The 21387-nt window shown below is 41.6% G+C and overlaps 2 protein-coding genes across 2 annotated transcripts; one reads left to right on the top strand and one right to left on the bottom strand.

Moving 5' to 3' along the window:
• The first annotated feature begins 4021 nt into the window (after positions 1-4021).
• On the top strand, positions 4022-12631 carry LOC131241137 (protein TPX2). Its single transcript, XM_058239819.1, has 21 exons — positions 4022-4310; positions 4759-4841; positions 4976-5058; positions 5141-5376; positions 5500-5692; positions 5782-5884; positions 5970-6092; positions 6236-6346; positions 6439-6615; positions 6990-7052; positions 7148-7231; positions 7328-7404; positions 7502-7580; positions 7968-8102; positions 8200-8286; positions 8543-8662; positions 10233-10399; positions 10492-10600; positions 11114-11173; positions 11903-11997; positions 12298-12631. Exons 1-21 carry the CDS (start codon positions 4133-4135, stop codon positions 12395-12397), a joined length of 2463 nt encoding a protein of 820 aa, XP_058095802.1. The 5' UTR covers positions 4022-4132; the 3' UTR covers positions 12398-12631.
• Positions 12632-13447: 816 nt separating this feature from the next.
• On the bottom strand, positions 13448-16076 carry LOC131241129 ((RS)-norcoclaurine 6-O-methyltransferase-like). The gene is made up of 2 exons (XM_058239807.1): positions 15307-16076; positions 13448-14060 (listed from the first exon to the last, which is right to left on the bottom strand). Exons 1-2 carry the CDS (start codon positions 16051-16053, stop codon positions 13758-13760), a joined length of 1050 nt encoding a protein of 349 aa, XP_058095790.1. The 5' UTR covers positions 16054-16076; the 3' UTR covers positions 13448-13757.
• Positions 16077-21387: the final 5311 nt, after the last annotated feature.

Genomic DNA, 21387 nt, shown 5'->3' with positions numbered 1-21387 from the left:
AAATCTCTCACAATACGAAAGCCTACGCATGATCACTTCATCCCAGAAACTATAAAATGAGTATCTTGCTAGATCATAAGGAAAACTGCTCAGTTTCAAATGAAACGCTATGAGGTCACACCAGACAACGAACGGATAGTCGAATCACGATTGTCTCGCCACGTGGTTGGTTTCCTTTAAGATCACGGACAGACTGTCACCTCATTGGCCATCTCTCCATGAACAAATTATCAAAGATCCGCCATTCATTTTCCATCTCACTACGAGGCCTGATTTTCAACCGAGCAACAAACAAATGACCATCCTATAATCACGACCATCTTGCTATGAAGTTCAGTCCACGATTAGGCAACGAACGGACCATCATCTCTTAAACTGATCGTGAATGTCAATTGTAAAAAACATTAATAGAATACTTTTGGCTTCTATCATTTTTCTCTATTATTTTTATTGTCGAACTATGAAAGCAATCATGTTGAAAGAAAAGTCCTTAAAGACTAACCCCTATCCTTATGTAAATCTCTATCTTTCTGCAAATCGCTTGATTGTTATTATAATTGGTGGTTGAGAGGATAACCAAGTCTTAGAATTCGGTCTTAAATATTACATCTCAATAGGGGGCACCCGTGTACGACACCCGCACTTTCCTAATTACATATGAAAACCTAATACTGGCCCCCACTAACACGTCTAGCCTCGTGTTTGATTAAATTGCACAAACAATATGTGTTTACCACCATTACTCTCAACAAATATATTCATCAAATCCAAACCATCAATTGTAATTCAAAGCAACCCGTAAATTGGATTAACTGGACAATCCTGATATTCCATTAACAAGCCATCGCATTTCGAGTCTAAATTTTGAGTGAGCCTATAATAGAGACTTGTGGGTCAGGTTTGAGCCTAATTTTGGAGCTCGATTAATAAATAGAGGCCTAGGACCGAAATTAAAGGCATAATACACGTAGGCTCGGTGATGTCCTGACCTTTTCATCTTAGAGCATGCTGGCTGTCACGGTCAGCCACACTCGTTATCATCGATCATCTAGTTGGGACCCACGCCAATTAGATGATCCTCACTACTGTTTGTGTGCACTTAATTGCTACTTGGAGTTCTTCATCCCCATTATCATTATTTCTTGCGGGAACCTATTATAGTGAGTTACGTGTGATCTGGAGCCCAAACGTTATCTTTCAATTATTCTTTCAATTACCAATCAATTACATTCCTCAGTGTAATCACTTCACCATTTCTACCAAGTCAATTACATTTCTTGGTGTAATCATTTACTTTTTTGCATTTTTTTTTTTTTAGTTAGCTTGTTCGTACACTCCACTATGAGTTCACACTTCACTGTTTGCCACCCCCACTAGGGATTGATACCAAGACCTTAGTGTTGAAATGAGTTATCTTTCACTTAGTCTACCACTTGAGTTATGGATCAGGGTGTTACTTTTTTTTACATGTTGTTTACATTCCATAGTGTAATTCGTAGTGTTAATCTTAGCTGTAATTTCAGTGTATGCTCGTAGTCTGGATTCAATTTCTCATTTAGGAAGGTGTTCCATAATTGTTCTTGCGACCGATTGTAAGAATTTTTTTTCCAGTCGGTGCGAAAGGTAAAGTGTAACCTATCTTTAGAGAACGAATACTACCCTCCAAATGTCACCTAATCCTATTTTACACACTAAGTTAGTGGCTAAATAGGCTGTCAATCTTATCCATTATCGATCATATACTACATATATGACTAGCTGGGCCCTTCGGGTCACAGTTTTTCGCTGTCAATTTAGCTGCAAATCCAATTCTGTCGTACCCGCATTCACCAGGTGACAAAGGTGCCAAAAACCAGCAGCTACAAGAGTCAGCTATCAAGCATCTTCATTTTAATGGTTAAAATGCTACAGCCACTCTGTCAATGCAGTATTTTTAAGGGTGTAGATTGAGAATAGCTGTACCAAAATTCTCGCTCAACAGTTTCTACAGGACGCAGATTGCCTGAGACCCTTCCGCAGGAACGTCCGAAGCTAGGTGGGCCCACCGTGATTTCTGTAAAATCCACCTGTCCATTCGTTTGTTCAGATCATCTTAGGACATGACCCCAAAAACGAAGCAGATCCAAATCTCAAGTGGGCCACACGACAGGAAATAGTGGGGAGTGAACGTCTGCCGTTGGAACATTCGTGGGGCCACAGAGAATTTCAATCAGGCTAATATTTTTTATGTTTTAAGTTCATCCAAGTAGTAATGACCTTATGAACGGTTTGGATGACATATAAACATTATGATGCACCCGGGGAGGTTTCAACGGCAGACATTTCCCTACCCAGTTTTTCCTATCGTGTGGTCCACTTCATTTTTGAATCTGCCTCATTCTGGGCTATGTCCTAACATGATCTGCAAAAAACGGATGGACAGGATGGATTTCTCACAAACGTCATGGTGGGCCCCACCTAGCTTCCTGCTGTACGGGTGGCATGCAATCCGCGTAATCGAAATTGCTTTCTTTGTACCGGGCCTGCGCCTGGCATATACGGCCAGCGACACATGCATCTTGCATGTAGACCGTTGGTTTCATTTTTCGAAATTCCTATTTCTTTGCACGTGTGAGGCCCACTTGATCAATGGATGGATTATGAACATTTTGATCTACGGATGGATTAGGAATATCCGAGTAGAAAAATAGAGATTTGATAATTTTTGGGGTGGGCGGGTAGTAGGACCATGGCAGATCCGATAGTATTCGGCTGGGCTTTGGATAAAACTCACGATAATGGATAATGAGAGCCGTCTATTTTACCCATGATTTTTGGACGGTGGCCCGTGCATGTCGTGATGGTCGCCAGTCAAATCTCATGGAACTTCCTGCAAAAGCACCATTACACACTCCTTTATATTTTAGACGCTGGAAAATGCATGATCTACTGTGACTAAAAATCCGTTGATCTAGGCTGTCCATTTGGGTTCCACCTCGATTTTGTATGGATCTACCAGATCACTTTGATTGGAGGATACTCCTATCCATTAAACCAACGACCAATAAAATGGACGGTTTTTAATGATCATATTATAAAAGGTTTGATCATCAATTTGGACTGTCCATCATATGGACCCACCTTTGATCGCTGTACATTCTCACAATCATTTTATAATCTGAGCCATCCGATCAATATCAATGATGATGAACTATCCAATCAATGGCCAGGAAAAAAAGAGACCTTCGAGATTTTAACATCTGAGAAGTCCAAAAAATGGCCATGCTGGGATAATAGCTATCTATCTATAGGTTGCTGATCGGACCACTCCAGGTGGGGCCCATCGGACCAACGGTCACCCAACCCATGGCGACCAAGTAAATGGACTGGAATATCTGGACATCCAGATGCACCCGGATCCTAGACAGGCACCCCCCATGGCGAGTCCACCAGATGTGCGGTCTGGAACTCTTACACGTGTGGACGAGGAAGCATCGAAGAGCCGTTGGGACAGGCAGCCGGGTTGTCGCTTGCTCACACTATCTCGCGGAGTGTTCTTTCGTTGGGGCGGGTTTAAATTTTTAGAAATACCAAAGAAATGCGAGCGAGTAGACATAGAATACGCGAATCGCATCTCACGTGCCATCATAGAACACTTGAAAATGATCCAGTTCATATAAAAGACGGGTCTTTTCCTGAAATTTCATTTCAGAGAAATTCGGGCTGGTGATGGATAGCACACGTGTGTGTAATATTATCCGTCGATGATTTTGTTTCTATGTGTTTATTCTAAACAAAGAATTACAGATAATTTGTTTAGTTACTTGGCCAGAGTATGCGGATTCACTTGATGGATGACAAGGATTTCGTACGTGTGCCATATTATAATGTGTACTGCGATTCACCTCTTCAATATTTACTCGCGCGAATCTCCGTACCGTTCCTCGTAAAAATTTCGACCGTTGGAATGCTAACGTTATGACTACGGTATTAAAACGAATCAAAAGAGCGTCTTCATTTCCATTTATGCTTTTTTTCCCAAACACAGATTTTTTTTCTTCCCGACTCTCTCTCTCTCTCTCTCTCTCTCTCTCTCTCTCTCTCTCTCTGCCGTTTCTTGCACAACGATCTGATCTCTTCTGAGAACAGAGAGATGATGGCCGTGGATTCATCCAAGGGAACGACAGGGGCCCTCGATCATGCGTTACAGATCGATGAGACATATGAATTCTCCGCCCCTCGATTCTTCGATTTCATCAAGGACGAGACTGAAGAGGAGATGAAGATGGCCGAACGATGGTTCGACACGGCTCTCAGCCATGCTCCATCCCGTATGTAACATCGCCACCCCTTGTTTTTATTTTTATTTTCTCTTGAAACGATCTCATCAGGCCAGCATGCATGATTTCAGTTACATTCTGCACTTTCCGACAGACATTTTCGATTTTTTGTGCTAAATAGTTTGGTTTCTTTCTCCGGATGTAGGATTACCTAAATGTTTCTTGAATTATGGCTTTGAGATTTCTCCTAGTTTTCTCCATTCGATTTCTTTTCTTAAAATCACGAATTTTCTTGATTAGATCAAATTACTGTTTTAGGGGGTTGATTTATGTTTTCTTTCTTCTACTTATTAGGGTTTTTGTTAGGCCTGTTTGGGTGTTTATTAGGATTTCCTTTTCATGATAATGATAGAAAATTGGGGTATTTGGGGGGTTTTATTAGGGTTCAAGAAAAAAGTGTTATGGGGTTTGAACCCTTTCTTGGTTTGTATTGACGCAGCTTTCATGCCGAGAATCAAGACAGGCCGATCTGTGAAGCTCGATGTGCTCTGTGATTTCAGTGACGCAGAACAAATTCACAAGGTATAAAATTTCCACCACCGTCTTCTTCTCTCATGATATAATCAAATTGGATTTTTTGTTCTTTGATTGTATGTTTTTAATTTTTCTTTTTGTAACATAAGAATGGGGGATTTTTGGTGGTTATATCATGACAGGCAGCGGGAACGGACCCAGAAGCAACTACATGCAGTAATATGATGCATGATGCGAGTTCGGCGGCACCGGGACAGGATACCAGGTTGGGTCCACTGCAGTTTGTTAAAAAAAAGAAGAATGCTTCGATCCATTTCCTTCCTTCTCACTCATCTGTATATATCCAGGAATCTTGCCGAGCAGGAAGATTCTAATAAGGAGGTCACACGAACGGAAGGAACCCATCATCAGAAGCAAGATAAAGATATGAAGAGTCCCTTGATTCAGATTTCTGCTAATGCAAAGCCTTGTGAAAGTAGTAAGAATGCGCAGGAAAGCATTTCGGCTGAAAATCCTTCTTTCGTGGAGTCTGTAAAACCGAGTGATGAAACCTCTTCAGCAAGACTGGCTACAATTGTACAAGGTTGGAATAGATATCTTCTATCTCATATGATTCCTTTCTTTGCTTTATTATTATTATTATTATTATTTTAATAGCTATTTCCAAATAGTCCATCCAAATTCAAAGTCTTTCAATTTGTTTCAGCGGCAGACACCGAAGCTTGCACGCCAAAAGCACAGAAGATTTCTTCAAAAGGAGCACCAAGACCACCTCCCAGTTCAAAGAACCAGACCGCTAAGAAAATAGCCAGCGCCATTAGAAACCCATCGGCTCTAAAGCCAAAAAATCAGACACCGAGTTTGGGAGATAAAAGCATAAAACCAACCAGTGTGAGGAGGTATGTGTATAATCTAATTTGAGCATTACCTAACTAATTATGATTTTCGTGCACGCATTTGTAATATACTTTTCCAACCCCATGGTTAGGTGCCCCAGAAGTATTGGTCCAAAGAATACAGCGGGTGTAGATTTTGCTCAGGAAAATCAGGCAATTAAGAGACAAAAGCTGGAAGGGGGTAGATCCAGACAGGTGATTGTTGCAACATTATCTTCTTTTTTCCTAAAAGATTTCAATTTTCTTCATGTTTTTTATGTGTAATATCACAATTTTACAGATACTTGATGTCAAGAATAGGATTTTCCCCCACAAATCCAAACCGGGTTTAAGCAACAACAACAGCTTATCTGCATCCATTGTTAAAGGCAAAGATGAAAAAAACGACGTCTCACGAAGAAAGGTTTGTGATGCCTCATCTGATTTGCAAAAACTTATTCTAGTGTGTACTATTTCAAAGAAAAGAAAAACAAAAAGGATTGAGATACTTGAAATTTCACATCATATCCCAAGTTGAGTTACTGATCCAAAATTCAAATATTGCAGGTTTATGTTCGTGAACAGGTAGTCCCATTCGTTTCGATGGCGGAAATGGTGAAGAAATTCCAGTCAAGGCCAAGAGAGATGGACCTGTCATCTAACAGATCTCTTTCACATGTAATATTACAAAACTCCCTCCTCTCAGCACTTTTCTTCATTCATTTAGTTCCAAATATGATAGGTTTTGTGTTGGCACATTGTTCTCTCAGGATGACGCTTCTTCAATCATCCAAAGGAGACAGAAACTTACGTTAACGCACCCCATAGAACCGGAATTCGAAACTGCAAACCGTGTACGGTCTTTCAAGGTGAAGAGCACCGCCGAGCTGGAGGAAGAGATGCTGGCAAATATTCCGAAGTTCAAAGCTCGACCACTAAACAAGAAGGTCCGTTGTTATGTTAGGATAATGAGGAACGTTACCATGGCACACACACGTCAAGACAACTCTACATTCCAACCATTGGTTTGGTGGGTTGTGCCACCACATCGGATGATCCATATAAAAAAAAGCTGATTGGCCTGTGGTAGCCATCTTGCGTTCTTGGTGGGCCTCTAAAAGGGGGGTGATCCATGTTCCATGAGCTTGATTGGACTGTGGGTAGTGGGCCTCTAGAAGGGATGGGGGTGGTTAATTCTCAAAATGATGTATGGTCCCAATCACCATACCTGTTTGCAGTGTGAATGTTGAGGCTGAAACTGTATATAATTTATTACCCAAGTATTCTCAATTGTTCACATGACCTTCTTTCCCCATTTTAGATCCTGGAAGCTCCTTCATTGCCTGCACTGCCAAGGAGTACTCCCCAGCCACCTGAATTTCAGGTAAATTCGAGTTTCGAAGGTCAATCACATGGGGGATCTATGTAGACAAAGGTTAGATGTAGCTGACTGCTCTAAAATGATGTTTCTTTGGTCAGGAGTTCCACTTAAAGACAATGGAGAGAGCTAATCAGCATGCTGGAACTCCATCAGAGTTATCCTCTACAGATTCTTCATGCCATGTAAGATAATCTTCTATTGTTGTTCTCTTAATTTTTTTCCCACTTGAAGAGTATGTCGTGACCTTCGCTAGGAAAAATGGTATTTGTTTGAGACAGAATCAAGGCAAACTCCATAAGCTTACAGAACCTAAGCCACCACGACTTGAAACATTGCTACGGGCACGTCCACCAAAGTAAGCATTCTTAAATTGGCACTTTTTGTATGTTGCTGCCACCTTTTGTGTGTTATAAATCATACATAGTTGATTACTAACAAAATTATTATTATAGGATTAAAACTTCTCAAGAACTGGAGTTGGAGGAACTTGAGAAGATGCCTAAATTCAAGGCTAGGCCACTCAACAAAAAGGTCAGAATCAGAGACCATAACTAGTTCACCATCTTATATACCCCTGTATACAGGAAAAAATCCGATAAGCCAAGTTGGTTATCGAGCACTTAATCTCGGTGCACATTGCTCGTAATGGGCCATTGAATGTTGGTTGTTGGTTTGACTTCATCTGGCCCTACTGTGAATGGGCCATATGAAAACACCTGTCTGATAATGGTCACATCCCGTTCATCCAAATGGGGAGTTTGGGTGATGACTGTTGGTATGTGCCCAATTGATGGCGTGTAGATTTCTGCAAAATGTACAGATTGGTTGTGCTAGCTTGATATTTTTCTTTACATAAAATGAACAATCTTACTCTACAGAATGCTTGTCAGCTTATTGTTCAAATAAAACTTCATGTAGATTTTTGAGAGCAGAGGAGACCTTGGAGTATTTTGCAATACGAAACGTCAACTGACCATACCTCAGGAATTTCATTTTGCAACTGATGAAAGGATGCCACCACCACCAACAACAGTGGCTGATCTTTTTGACAAGGTATGTGAATGGAAGAAGGATGGCTTTCACTGCAATTTAGCTAAATCAAAGACTATTGATGATTTACTTATGTGTGATGTTCTCCTTTATTCTCCAGCTTTCGTTGCACTCAGAACCTCATCATCATGAGCAGCAACAAATCCCCAGAATCACAACACCTAATCCCTTCCATCTCCACACAGAGGTTAAAACACTAAACATTTCTTATTCCTTCTAATTTTAGTAACGGACTTGTACAAGTGAGTCTTTGGTATTTGCCTTTAGTTTCAATCAGATTAGGGAGCTCGTTCAAGGGCCTATCTAGGCTTTTGAATTGCACCCTTCAATCAAATTAGGGAGCTCATTTCAAGAGCCCACCCTCCATTTACTTTTTACCTTTTCAATTCCCAAAAGGAGCTCCCAAATGAATTCATTTAACCGTGCTTTGTTCCTTGATGTAGGAGCGAGGACAGGAGAAAGAGAGGAAGTTCATAGAAGAAATAGTGAGAAAACAGTTGGAGGAGGAGAGGGCGAGGGTTCCGAAGGCTAAACCATATCCATATACCACCGACTACCCTGTGGTAAACAAGCTTTTTATCATCAAACATCACTGGGGCATGTCTGGAATTGGGTGTGTCTGGGATACAAGGAATCCATGCGGAAATGAAATTATTTTCTACTGAATAGACTGTTGGGCTGTTTGGAAATTGTGAATTACACAAAATAACCATTACACTTAGGATTCTTTGGCATAAGAAACTGGCTGAACTGTTGTCTAATGAATATAATGAATGGATTCTGGGATACAAGGAATTGGGTGTGTCTGGGATACAAGGAATCCATGCGGAAATGAAATTATTTTCTATTGAATAGACTGTTGGGCTGTTTGGAAATTGTGGATTACAAAAAATAACCATTACACTTAGGATTCTTTGGCATAAGAAACTGGCTGAACTGTTGTCTAATGAATATAATGAATGGATTCTACTTGCTATCCAGAGAGGAAGTTCATAGAAGAAATAGTGAGAAAACAGTTGGAGGAGGAGAGGGCGAGGGTTCCGAAGGCTAAACCATATTAATGAATGGATTCTGGGATACAAGGAATTGGGTGTGTCTGGGATACAAGGAATCCATGCGGAAATGAAATTATTTTCTATTGAATAGACTGTTGGGCTGTTTGGAAATTGTGGATTACAAAAAATAACCATTACACTTAGGATTCTTTGGCATAAGAAACTGGCTGAACTGTTGTCTAATGAATATAATGAATGGATTCTACTTGCTATCCAGAGAGGAAGTTCATAGAAGAAATAGTGAGAAAACAGTTGGAGGAGGAGAGGGCGAGGGTTCCGAAGGCTAAACCATATCCATATACCACTGACTACCCTGTGGTAAACAAGCTTTTTATCTTCAAACATCACTGGGGCATGTCTGGAATTGGGTGTGTCTGGGATACAAGGAATCCATGCAGAAATGAAATTATTTTCTACTGAATAGACTGTTGGGCTGTTTGGAAATTGTGGATTACACAAAATAACCATTACACTTAGGATTCTTTGGCATAAGAAACTGGCTGAACTGTTGTCTAATGAATATAATGAATGGATTCTGGGATACAAGGAATTGGGTGTGTCTGGGATACAAGGAATCCATGCGGAAATGAAATTATTTTCTATTGAATAGACTGTTGGGCTGTTTGGAAATTGTGGATTACAAAAAATAACCATTACACTTAGGATTCTTTGGCATAAGAAACTGGCTGAACTGTTGTCTAATGAATATAATGAATGGATTCTACTTGCTATCCAGACAGGGCCTAAATATGGAATCCCGTTTTCAAGGAATCCTTGCGGAAATGTAATTGTTTTCCACTGAGTATAAGACGGTTGGGCTGTTTGGAAATTGTGGAACACAAAGTAATCATTACACTTATCCCTAGTCAGGAAATTCTTTGCCACAAGAAATTAGGTGACTTTGCTACCCAGCATATATAACTAATGAAAATAATCATTAATATTGTTTTTTTTTTTTTTTTCTCTCTATATTTTCCCCTTTGATTCCTTGTATCCAACCAAACACGCCCTTAGATTCTTTGTAATCAAAAGATTAGTAGATTAGAATGTGTTAATATGTTGTGATCATCTCATTCAGGTACCACCCAAACCAGAGCCAAAAGAATGCACGAGACCGGAAGCTTTCCAATTGGAGAGCTTGGTGAGGCATGAAGAGGAGATGCAGAGGAAAATGGAAGAAAGAGAGAGGTTGGAGAAAGAGGAGGCACAAATGAGAACCTTCAGAGCACAACCTGTCCTGAAAGAGTAAGTTTTGATGAAGCTGATTGCTCATGTGGCTTACAAACTCTTCCATCCCCTTTGAAGCAGAAAAACTGATGGTCATTTATGTGTTTCAGGGACCCACTTCCAGTTCCTGAGAAGGTGAGGAAACCACTCACACAGGTACAGGAGTTTGCACTCCACGTGGACCATCGGGCTGTTGATAGGGCAGATTTCGATAAAAAGGCAAGTGTATTGAATGCGTATTCTATGTTTCTAACTTGTTTCAGTGTGTATATTGGTGTCATTGCATTTCATGGTTGAGCGCTTTTTTTTTTTGGTCTATTGGTCCATTGGTTTCCACTTGTTTCAGTGTGTATGTCAGAGTCTTTGCATGCGTGGGTGAAGGTTTATGTTAGTTTATTTTTCTACTTGTTTCAGTGTATATATGGTTGCAAATTGATAGAGGGGGGTGCTCGTATATATCAGTTTCCACTAAATATTTTCCTTTTAAGTTTATGAATGTCAGTTTCCTATCTTTATAGATATCTGAATTACTGTAAAATGGCTGTGGTTATGTATGTATTACATCCAACATATAGATCTATATGAGGTAGATAGCGAGAGATGTCTACATTTATCTCTGTATATATATTGATATGGAATATTCACCTTTAAGACTGTTTATAAATGTTAGAATACTGAAAAGTTGTTTGTTACTGACTTGTGGTTTTCTATAATGCATATTCGGCAATGCAGATAAAGGAGAAAGAAACAATGTACAAGAGGTACAGAGAAGAGCATGAAGCTGCACAAAAGGTAAGCAAGCATGATGATGATGATGGACAACAATGAATTGCTTCGGGTTTTCTTATTTATTTATTATTATTTTTGGAATCTGAATTTGATTGAATTGGTTGGGGTTTTCTTTTTATTTCCCTATGTTAGAGGTATATAGGATATGTAGACATAGATAGCTATGTTATGTTAGGGCGTGTTTGGCCAGGCGAGACCCATGGGATTAGGAGGGATGGGATCAATTTTAAGGTAATGATGGTGATGTCAGTGTTTGTCAGTTGATCCCATGGGTTTGCAATAGCCAATAGGATATACAGCAGCGTGTTTGGACCGTCACAAATGGCAAGTCCCATGGGTTTGCTCTCCACTGCTTCTTGTGGTGTAACTCACTGTTTTATATCTGCCTCAAAACAGTTCATGGCTGAATGTAGGCCGGTGAAAATAATGGAGGGAGTGATATCTCATTGATATCTAGGTGGGCCCTACATAGCAGTGAAAACTTGCATCCCACATTTGCCGAATCCGTCTATGAGACGGGCGGTGTTTACGAGGGCGCAGCGGATGAAATACATCCCACCATCCCAAACAGCAGACGAGATTGGATGGCCCGCAATAACCTCCTATTACCTCTTGATACCATATCCAGCGCCCGGCCAAACATGTCCTTAGGTTTCTACAGATCCCTCCTCTTTTATACATTATTCCTGTCATTCTCAGTGAAATAAACAACAAGATCATCCCCTTTTGCAGATGGAGGAAGAGAAGGCAGTAAAGCAGATGAGGCGAACAATGGTGCCCCATGCACTACCCCTTCCCAGCTTCGCCAATCCCTTCCTTCCACAGAAGTGAGCAATCTTAAATCCCGTTCCCATCAGCTATATTTTGGCACTAAAGCATGTCATTTTACTCCCAAAAATGCATGTTATTTTGGTGGCACATGTTCATATATTTTGCTTAGGTAACCCCAGCACTTGTAGTGCTAATGTGGCAGAAACTTGCAAGATGGTAGCTGTCGATCATGTGGGCCATACAGATCGAAAGGCCCCCACCTGATGGACAGCTTCGATGTCACTAAATACACATGTTCATAGTATGTAGAAGAGCTGGCCTAGACTGTTTGTTGATGGTGCCTGAAAAATGGGCAGGTCATGCAAGGAGACAACGAAGCCGAAGTCACCGAACCTGCGTGTGCTCCAAAGAAAGGAGAGAAGGCATATGGTCGGTGCTGGCCACCATATGAGATGATGATGGGAGGCGACTGATGGACAGCTAAAAACCTGTTCAAGAACGCTTGAACCCAGTGCAGTGTTAGTCAATGTATGAAAACACATTTTCTGTTGTTTTTTATCATTTCCATTGGCAGATGTAATATCTCAACCATTCTTTATGTATTTTAATCTCAAGGATTTGAACAAACCCGCGTATAGACCAAGTCATTTTTGTGGTTGCGTGTTTGGATGCACAACCAAAATTGTAGTTGTGTTTGTTTTGAGTCTCACACAATTTGATTGTTTGTGGCATTATTGGAATTTTAATTCAATATGGTACATCCAAAACACACACCCTGTTCCTGTTGAGAGTTAAGTGCTCGAGGTGGTAAATTTTCAATTTCCATTCCATGGTGCATCCAAACACATCCACCCTTAGGGCATGTTTGGCCAGGCGAAACCCATGGGATTAGGAGGGATGGGATCAATTTTAAGGTAATGATGGTGATGTGTCAGTGTTTGTCAGTTGATCCCATGGGTTTGCAATAGCCAATGGGATATACAGCAGCGTGTTTGGACTGTCACAAATGGCAAGTCCCATGGGTTTGCATCTCCATTGCTTCTTGTGGTGTGCCCCACTCACTGTTTATATCTGCCTCAAAACAGATTCATGGCTTAACGTAGGCTGGTGAAAATGATGGAGGGAGTGGATATCTCATTGATATCTTGGTGGGCCCCACATAGCAGTGAAAACTTACATCCCACGTTTGCCAAATCCGTCTATGAGACGGGCGGTGTTTACGAGGGTGCGGCCGATGAAATACGCCATCCCAAACAGCAGACGGGATTGGATGGCCCGCAATAACCCTCACAAAGCAGTGAAAACTTACATCCCACGTTTGCCGAATCCGTCTATGAGACGGGCGGTGTTTACGAGGGTGCGGCCGATGAAATACGCCATCCCAAACAGCAGACAGGATTGGATGGCCTGCAATAACCCTCCAGCGCCCGGCCAAACACACCCTTAGGTTCTTGTTTGTAGAATGTGATAATGCACACACAAACTGTTTGAATCACGAGCAGTAACTGCAGTTATTACACATTCATTTCAAGTCAGACTTTAAAGGAAATCACACAAACTGTTACTCCCTCCTAAATAGCAACCATGTGGGTCTTACATTCATTTCAAATAAAGACTTTAAGGGAATCACAGAAACTGTGTAAGTCCCTCTTAAATAGCTGATCATGTGGATCATCAGATCACCAGCCCTGGGTTTGGTGGACCATTGTGGTTTTACATGACCATGGGTAGACATGAATCATTAATGGATGATGGTCCCCTACAAAAGAAGCACCCGACGACAAGGCAATGATGATGATGAAGATATCAAATGTCATTACAGATGAGCCTCAATCAGTGCGTGAATGGACGTCTGGATTGGCGTTATTGTGCATTGGCTAAAGCCGGCATCGCCCAGAAGCCTCTGCCATTCCTCTTTGGTTCTTTCTTTCCCCTTGAACAGCAACATCATCTCCAGATCCAGAGCAAGCTTGGCACTGCTAAATTCATCGGTTGCATCATCACTGTCGTCGATAACGGTGTCCACGATAATAAGCTTCCCTCCATTTTCAGGCATTGCTTCCTTGCACCTGTTGAGAATCATCAGGCACTCTTCGTCTCCATGATTATGCAAGATCCACTGCAACACAAGAGAACAAGCAGCTACCATATAAGTGAGGCAATTGGATAATCAACCAGTGGGCCCCACATCCATCATCGATCAGCAAACCACATACCCATCTGATCATTCACCAGCTGGGGCACAGTCTGTTCAGTGGCACAACAATCAGGAGTGTAAAATGTAGAAACATTTCAATGGGGAAAATTTTATTCACGGCCCACTATCGGTGGGGGGCCTATCTGATGGTGATCTCTCCCACATGCCACGTGTGCAAATCCCAGCCATTCACTTGCTGGGGCCTCATGTTGTCTGCTCCTTGGCCCAAAAATTAGGCAAGTCAAATGATCAGGCCAGCGAAACTTTTGTACATGGCCCACCATCTGTGGGCCCCACCGGATGGTCCCCTACCCAACCCAACTCAGCATCATAAAATTCTAAAGTTTCTCTCCTCACGTGCTAACGTGCCACTTGTGTGAGATTCCAGCTATTCACCAGCTGGGCCTCATTTTGCATTTTCCATGGATGAAAATCAGGCCATTTCAATGACCCAGGTGGACCGTGTCTGCACATAGAGTATTGGTTTAGCTGTCCATTCCTACTCACGTACCTAGAGCTGGGCACAGGATGTCTCGACTCAGCAAACTTGACTCGTCTGACTCATTCAGACCCAACTCAATCGAACTGAGAGCGGGTGAGTCAATCAGAACCGAGTAAACTTTGTCCCATCAGAACTCAAACCAAGTCGAGTTCGAGTCACCCAATAACTCGACTCGACTCGACCTGAAATCCAATTTGGTATTGACTCGACTCTATTTGAAACCCGACTCATTCATGTGTGTGTCTATATATATATATAACCTAGATTTGATATTTCAGATATGAGATATGGTGTAGCTGATGAAGAGGCTGCAATTCTGGCAGATGCACGTAGGTTTTGAGTTGTGATTTCAGCCTGCAGATACCCGCCGCACCCAACCCAACTCAGTACTTGTGACTGGGTCGGATTCGGTCTGGATTAGTCCAGGCCAGACCCAGACTCGGATCGGGTCAGGTATGCTGGACTCGGTATCAAGTCAAGTTCAGGTCACGTCTATTTCAAAACCAGATCGAGTCGGGTCAGCCCTAACTCGGTCCGACTCAACTCGATGCCCAGCTCTAACTGCCCCACCTGATGACCATACCAGCCTAACATTCGGACCACAGACCAAACACAGTTCAGCCTCCTTACGAACACCCTAGATTTTGCCCACTCATGTCTTCCCACCTTCAAAAGAAGAGCATCCGCAGGAGGAATAAATTCAAACATGTCGCCGCCAATCCAATCCACACCAGGCCACTCCATCGAAGATTCAATGACGTGGGGGTGATCGAACACGGTGCACTTCATACCCGGAAATTCCTCCGCTAAAGCTCGAGCAGCAGCTCCAATCCCTCCACCAACGTCCACGATCGAACCCACACCTTCAAACACTCCCCTGCATTGTTTAACGACGGCCTTCATCGTCGATCTGGTATCACAGGCCATCACCTCATTCAACCGCCGGCCGAACTCCACCTCCTCCCCTGCATACTCCCAGAACTTCGATCCAAACACGCTCTCGAAAACCGCACATGCATTCTCCTCCAAGCATCCGATCATATGATGCCATGGGACCATCAAGACATCAAACCCCACCATAACCATCGCCACCAAGCTTTTCTCAGTTCCTCTCACGAGGAATTCCGATACCGGAGTTAGTCCAAACGTCTGCTCGCTGCCGGCGTCGATCTCACCATATCGGAAAACTCCCATCCCTACCAAGAAACGCATTAGTCGCTGCAAGCGATCGACGGTGCATGGGACCGGAATCCGGGCCGCCAATTGGGGGACGGTGATCGGACGGCCATGGCCGTCGATGATATCGGCGATCCCCAGCTCGACAGCGCACCGGAGAGTGTGTGATTCGGTAAAAGCGTAGACGTGTTTCCAGACCTGGGCCTGAGATTGCATCTCTTGGGCTGCTTCGTCCATTTCTGATCTACTCTCGACCTTGGAGGAGGCTTTAATACGGTGGTCGTTTTGATTTCCCACATCCATGAGTGGGGCCCACATAACTTCATCTTGGATGATCAGGAACGTTAATCTGGTGGGCCAAGGTATTACAAATATCACACCAATGGTACAATCCTAGCCTTTTGATATTGAGTATTGGACTTGTATGCTGGCCTTTTTTCTGTTTTTGACCGTCCATTTAGAGGCACTAGTTAAAGCAGTGCTATCAGATGAATGGTTCAAAATAACGTGGGCCCCATCTTGGATTGGCCCAGTAACCAATCTGATAGGGAATGGAATGTCTCACCCAACACTCCCTCACGTGGGCTAGAGTTCCGAAGTTGGTCAAACCCACGCTTTTCTTGCACGTACGTATCCCGAGATTTTCAAACTTTCGGATTATTGTCGCGGGAAACTGATCAAACGATATTATCGCGATAACAATGCGATATTTTCAAAATCCCGAAGTTATTTATCACGAATTTATCGAGATTTTCACGTAAAATTGTAAAATGACTCTATTTTAAAAAAGGGAAATGGCACTATGAGGTCGACCGCATGGGAACTTCCCACGAGGTCGAGCTGTTTGGGGCCCCACCATGATGTGTGTCGTAAATCTAGATCATCATCCATATGAACCATTCTATGCTGGGCCACGAGATTTAAAATCAAGTAAATCCATGGCTTGGGTGGGCCACACCACATACAAAAGTTGAGGAGTTACCCTCCCATTAAAACATTCATAATCATTTATTGGGATCACTGAGATGTTTTTTCACAAATCCAGACCATCCATTGTGTGTGTTCCAATTGGATGAGGGGTCAGACCAAGTTTCAGCTGCATCCAAAACTCATGTGGACTCCATCAAGTGGTTTTATATATTTTAGCCATACTTCACATAGTTTTAGATGGTATGGTCCACTAAATTCCGCATACGGATGATTTTTGAAATATCACATAAATTAAAGGATACCAATCAAATGCACGGTTTTGATGCTCGACACACATCACAGTGGGGCCCACACATCTCGACACCTCATAGTACCATTGCCCTTTTAAAAATATTTTACTTGAATAGCTCTATTAATGTCAGTCACCCTGCCCCTGCTAAGACGATAAGTATAGCTCTGTGGGGCCCACCATCATGTATGGTTAGATCCACGCCGTACATCCATTTTTTCATATCGTTTTAGGTTATGAATCCAAAAGCAAGTCAGATCCAAGGATCAACTCCATCCACGCCGTCCGTCCATACAAGTGCCTTTTGACGTGGAAGTTTATAAGTGTTTTTTTGCTAAGATGACAAAACTGCCCCTCCTCATCCTTCGCATTTACCATGGACAGAGGTTTGCTGATTCCACCCACCTGTGAGAGTTGTACACGACCACATACTGGCACATGTGCCATAGTGACACACATGTGTTAGATCTGAGCTTTCCATATCAGGTAAGAAACCCCCACTACCGGTGTTCAAACGTGCATAGGCTTCAAATGCAGTGGGTGTCAATGGGCCGGGCCGTGCGGGCTTGGGCCTACATAGGACAATGCCAGGCAGGCTTGGGCAAGCTCGGCCCGGCCCTAATACAGCCCGTTGGCACCCCTATTCATAAGGCCTTGTGTGGAGCACTACACATCCATGTCCACATGCGTGCAAACGTTTTGATATGAGACACGTGTAAAGGATCTGCTCATCATTTATATACGTTGGGAATGGGTTAGATCATTCTGTCCAATGATTCCAATGGTGCATCCCTCCTAATGAGTGGATAGAACTGAATTTTGCATCAGTTGATCTTCACATTGATCTCACCTTTTGCATGACTTAGGTCTAATACATAAGAAAGGTGCACAATAAGCTTGCCATATTTAGGTCCCCATGGGGAATGTGGATTGTATAACATGGTGGGCCTCACAAGCTTGGGTGTTTTACACACTGTAAATTATTGTAGAAGATTTCAGTCCCTTACTTAATCTCCCTCTCATCTAATCCCTTTTTAATTCTCCTTGATAATCTCTCCGGCGTGTTTCTCATCTTTCATCTCCCTTTCTTTAGTCTCTCCTAGAAAGCTTTTTTGCGCCCACCTTGATGTCAATGTGACATCCACTCCGTCCATTGGTTTCGCAAGCTCCTGTTGGAATATGAGCTCAAAAATGAGGCAGATTAAAAGTTCAAATGAGCCACATCACAAGAAGCCTTCCTAGAGCCCATCATGATGTTTACATGGGATCCAAGTCGTTCATAAGGTCATTCACACCGTGGTGAAGGGAAAATATAATTTTAGCCTCGTAGAAAGCTTTTGCAAGTCCTAAGAAGGTTTCGATGCTAAGCTTTCCATCCACTCTTCCTTATGGTGTGACCTACTTGAGTTTTGTATTTATCCAAATTTTCTAACATGTGAACAACGCAAAATGAGGTGTGATATTGATTTAGCATGTTAAGCACAAACAGACTAGGGTCACCACTAGTCAAAAGAAATTTCAGAATCTTCAATGGACTACAAATTATAGAATTATTTGTGAGATGAGATTACTAGATTCTCAAATTCACATGATTCCTATGGTTGATAGAAGATTTTAAGTAAATGATTCAATTATGAAAAATAAAAGGGTTAGACATCTATTTTCCCTGCACGATGTGTAGTCTCCACTTTACAAGATGTTATAATTCTTGAAAGATTAGACCAAGCTTTAGTGGTACTACGTCAAGCTATACTTCACAGGGTATCAAAACTCTTTGTAGGCAAAATAAAGGGTAAAAAAGAGAGTAAAAGATAGAGAAGTGCAAGAATAGTGCATGCATGCGAATGTTGTGGATGTCCTTAGAATGTGTGGAATGAAGTATATATTAATTTAAGATGTGGGAAGAAAAGAGAAAAACTAGACATCATTTTTTCAACAAAAGGTGATGGTTAAATGTCTCTTATTCCAACTCTACTCTTTGGCTTCAATAGATTCTTATACTTCAATTTATTGCACTCTTTAGTTAAACATAATAATAGCACAATTATGCTTTTTTCAAATTTTAGGAAGGTTAGAGTGGATTTTGGTGCATGCTATTGTTACCTAGTGGCAATAGTGCGTTGACTTCGGATCGTTAATTGCCTTGACCCTCCCACTTGACCAACCTGGATCATCGCTAGCAGCCTTCTAACCTTCTCACCCCTCAGCTATTGTCCCCCAATAGCTCGCTATTGAGGTCCTTAAATAGACCTTCAACTGGCCTATAATGGATCGATTGTCGGCTCATAGGTATTCTTTTTAGTGTGACAAGCTCTCTTTGATGCAAAGCCATCATTTCCTCTCTTTATCAATGCCTTTCCTCGACCCAGAAATCACTTTTTTCATGTATGCTAGCTAACGTAGGGCCCTGAGGTTTATTGGGGGCCATGATGCTGACTTGCTCCACGGTTTGCCTAATTTAAAGTTGGCCAATCAAATCTGGTGGTTGCCTCCGGGAAGTGCCGAGGACCCTTTCGGATCATCTTTCACAGCTTTCTGTTACAGTTGGAGTCTAATAGATGTGATTTGATTGACTTGAAACTCTAAAACACTTCGAACAATTACTTGATATTTGATTGAAAGGAGGTATGGCTTGCTAATCCAATCCGTTAATCATTTTCTTGCCTTGTTGAGGACCCCAATTGGCTGGTCAATTCAGTCTAACCAAAGATGGATTTATTATGATTTAGTACGTTTTGAGTTCTCAAAGAATCTAGGTAATTTGGTTGGGATACAATGGGCTAGCCGATACATCTATTGCTTCGGCCCGTCAGTTTTTTCTGTGAACTGCTTAAGTCATACTCTATTCAACTTATACAACTGTATGATGAGTACTAGACTTTACAAATGGTTTTGATTGAAGTCGAATAATAATTTAATTTCATTTTCAGATAAAGTAATCATATAATCACATTTTAACATAAGCCAATGCAATGTATAGATGAAGTGGGTAGTCTCATGGTTCCCAAATGTTAAGATAAGGGCAATTCAACCGAACTTGACAAAATCCAAGAATATAGGAGGTTGGCAAGAGAAGTAATTTAAGAAGAATTGAGTCATGTCATTGAAAAAACCTATGACTTCTGGTGATACTGCATATTGTCATATTTAAATGTTTACATAACTAAAATAGTCATAAAAATATAATTATTTAATGTCTTTTCCTAAAGTTAAAATTAATTTATTATTTTTAATATTCTAATTTCAGCTGAATTTTTCTTTAAAAAATTGTCAAAATCCGAAAATAATCGACAACTTCCGAGGTTGTCACCATACGCTGCATCCAAGTGGGGCGGCTCAATTTTCTTTTTGACAAAAGTTTGATACTCTGGTAGAGTTAGATGATCCATACACACGCACGAAGCCACCGTACATTATGCATATATTGAATCGATCCAAACCGTGAAATCATGCCCGTTACTTACCTTGGTTTGAGCATGACCTGAAATTCAGATCTAAATAGATGATCATGGCCTAAATTTCCATGGCCATGATTATCTAATGGACGGGTGAAACAAAAGGAAAATATTTCATGGCTCAAATTCAACAAACGAGGTGCTTGTAGATATTTAGCTCATGATCTGGCCGTGGAAAAGCCTCGGCCAGGCCCACCGTGGTCGTTTATACCGCTACTCTGCACCACGGGCTCTCTTTCGGGAGTTATATGTACTCAGGCGGTGGATGAGGCTTCATATGCAGGCATTCTGAAATGTACACGTGGCATAGATTAACTCGTTAAACTGACTAAATTTTGGAGCCCACTGTCCTTATGTCACAGTCCAAAAAAAAAAAAGATTTTTAAAACATTCCTGGCTTCTGTTTCATGGATACGTGTTTGTTAAAAGGGGACCGTTGATATTTGTCGTTTTAACCGTCCAATAAATGCCCAGAAATCTTATAATCAGATGAATAAATGAGCTTAGTTTTTTGGTTCATACACATCTGACAGTTTTATTTTTTACTTATATGCCACGTATGCATTTTCTGAGTACATGATTCTCATGATGCGGATTGCACGGTTAACCAAACACCACCTACCTAAGTGGTGTAAGTACTCTGTGGGGCCCACCCTAATGTATGATGTTTTATCCACGCCGACCATATGTTTTTTCAGATCGTTTTATGGCTTTAGATGAAAATTGAAACATGTCTGAAGCTCAAGTGGACCACATCATAGGAATAATGGAGAATTAAACGCTTACTGTTAAAAGCTTCTTGGGAGTGATAGAGGTTTTGGATCAATCTGATATTTTCGTTTTCCATTTATCCAGGTTTGTGAGATCTTTTAAACAAGTTTTATGGCAAATAAATAT

This window comes from Magnolia sinica, chromosome 1 (assembly GCF_029962835.1).
Source record: "Magnolia sinica isolate HGM2019 chromosome 1, MsV1, whole genome shotgun sequence".
NCBI lineage: Eukaryota > Viridiplantae > Streptophyta > Magnoliopsida > Magnoliales > Magnoliaceae > Magnolia > Magnolia sinica.
This window is presented reverse-complemented; position numbering and strand designations above follow the sequence as displayed.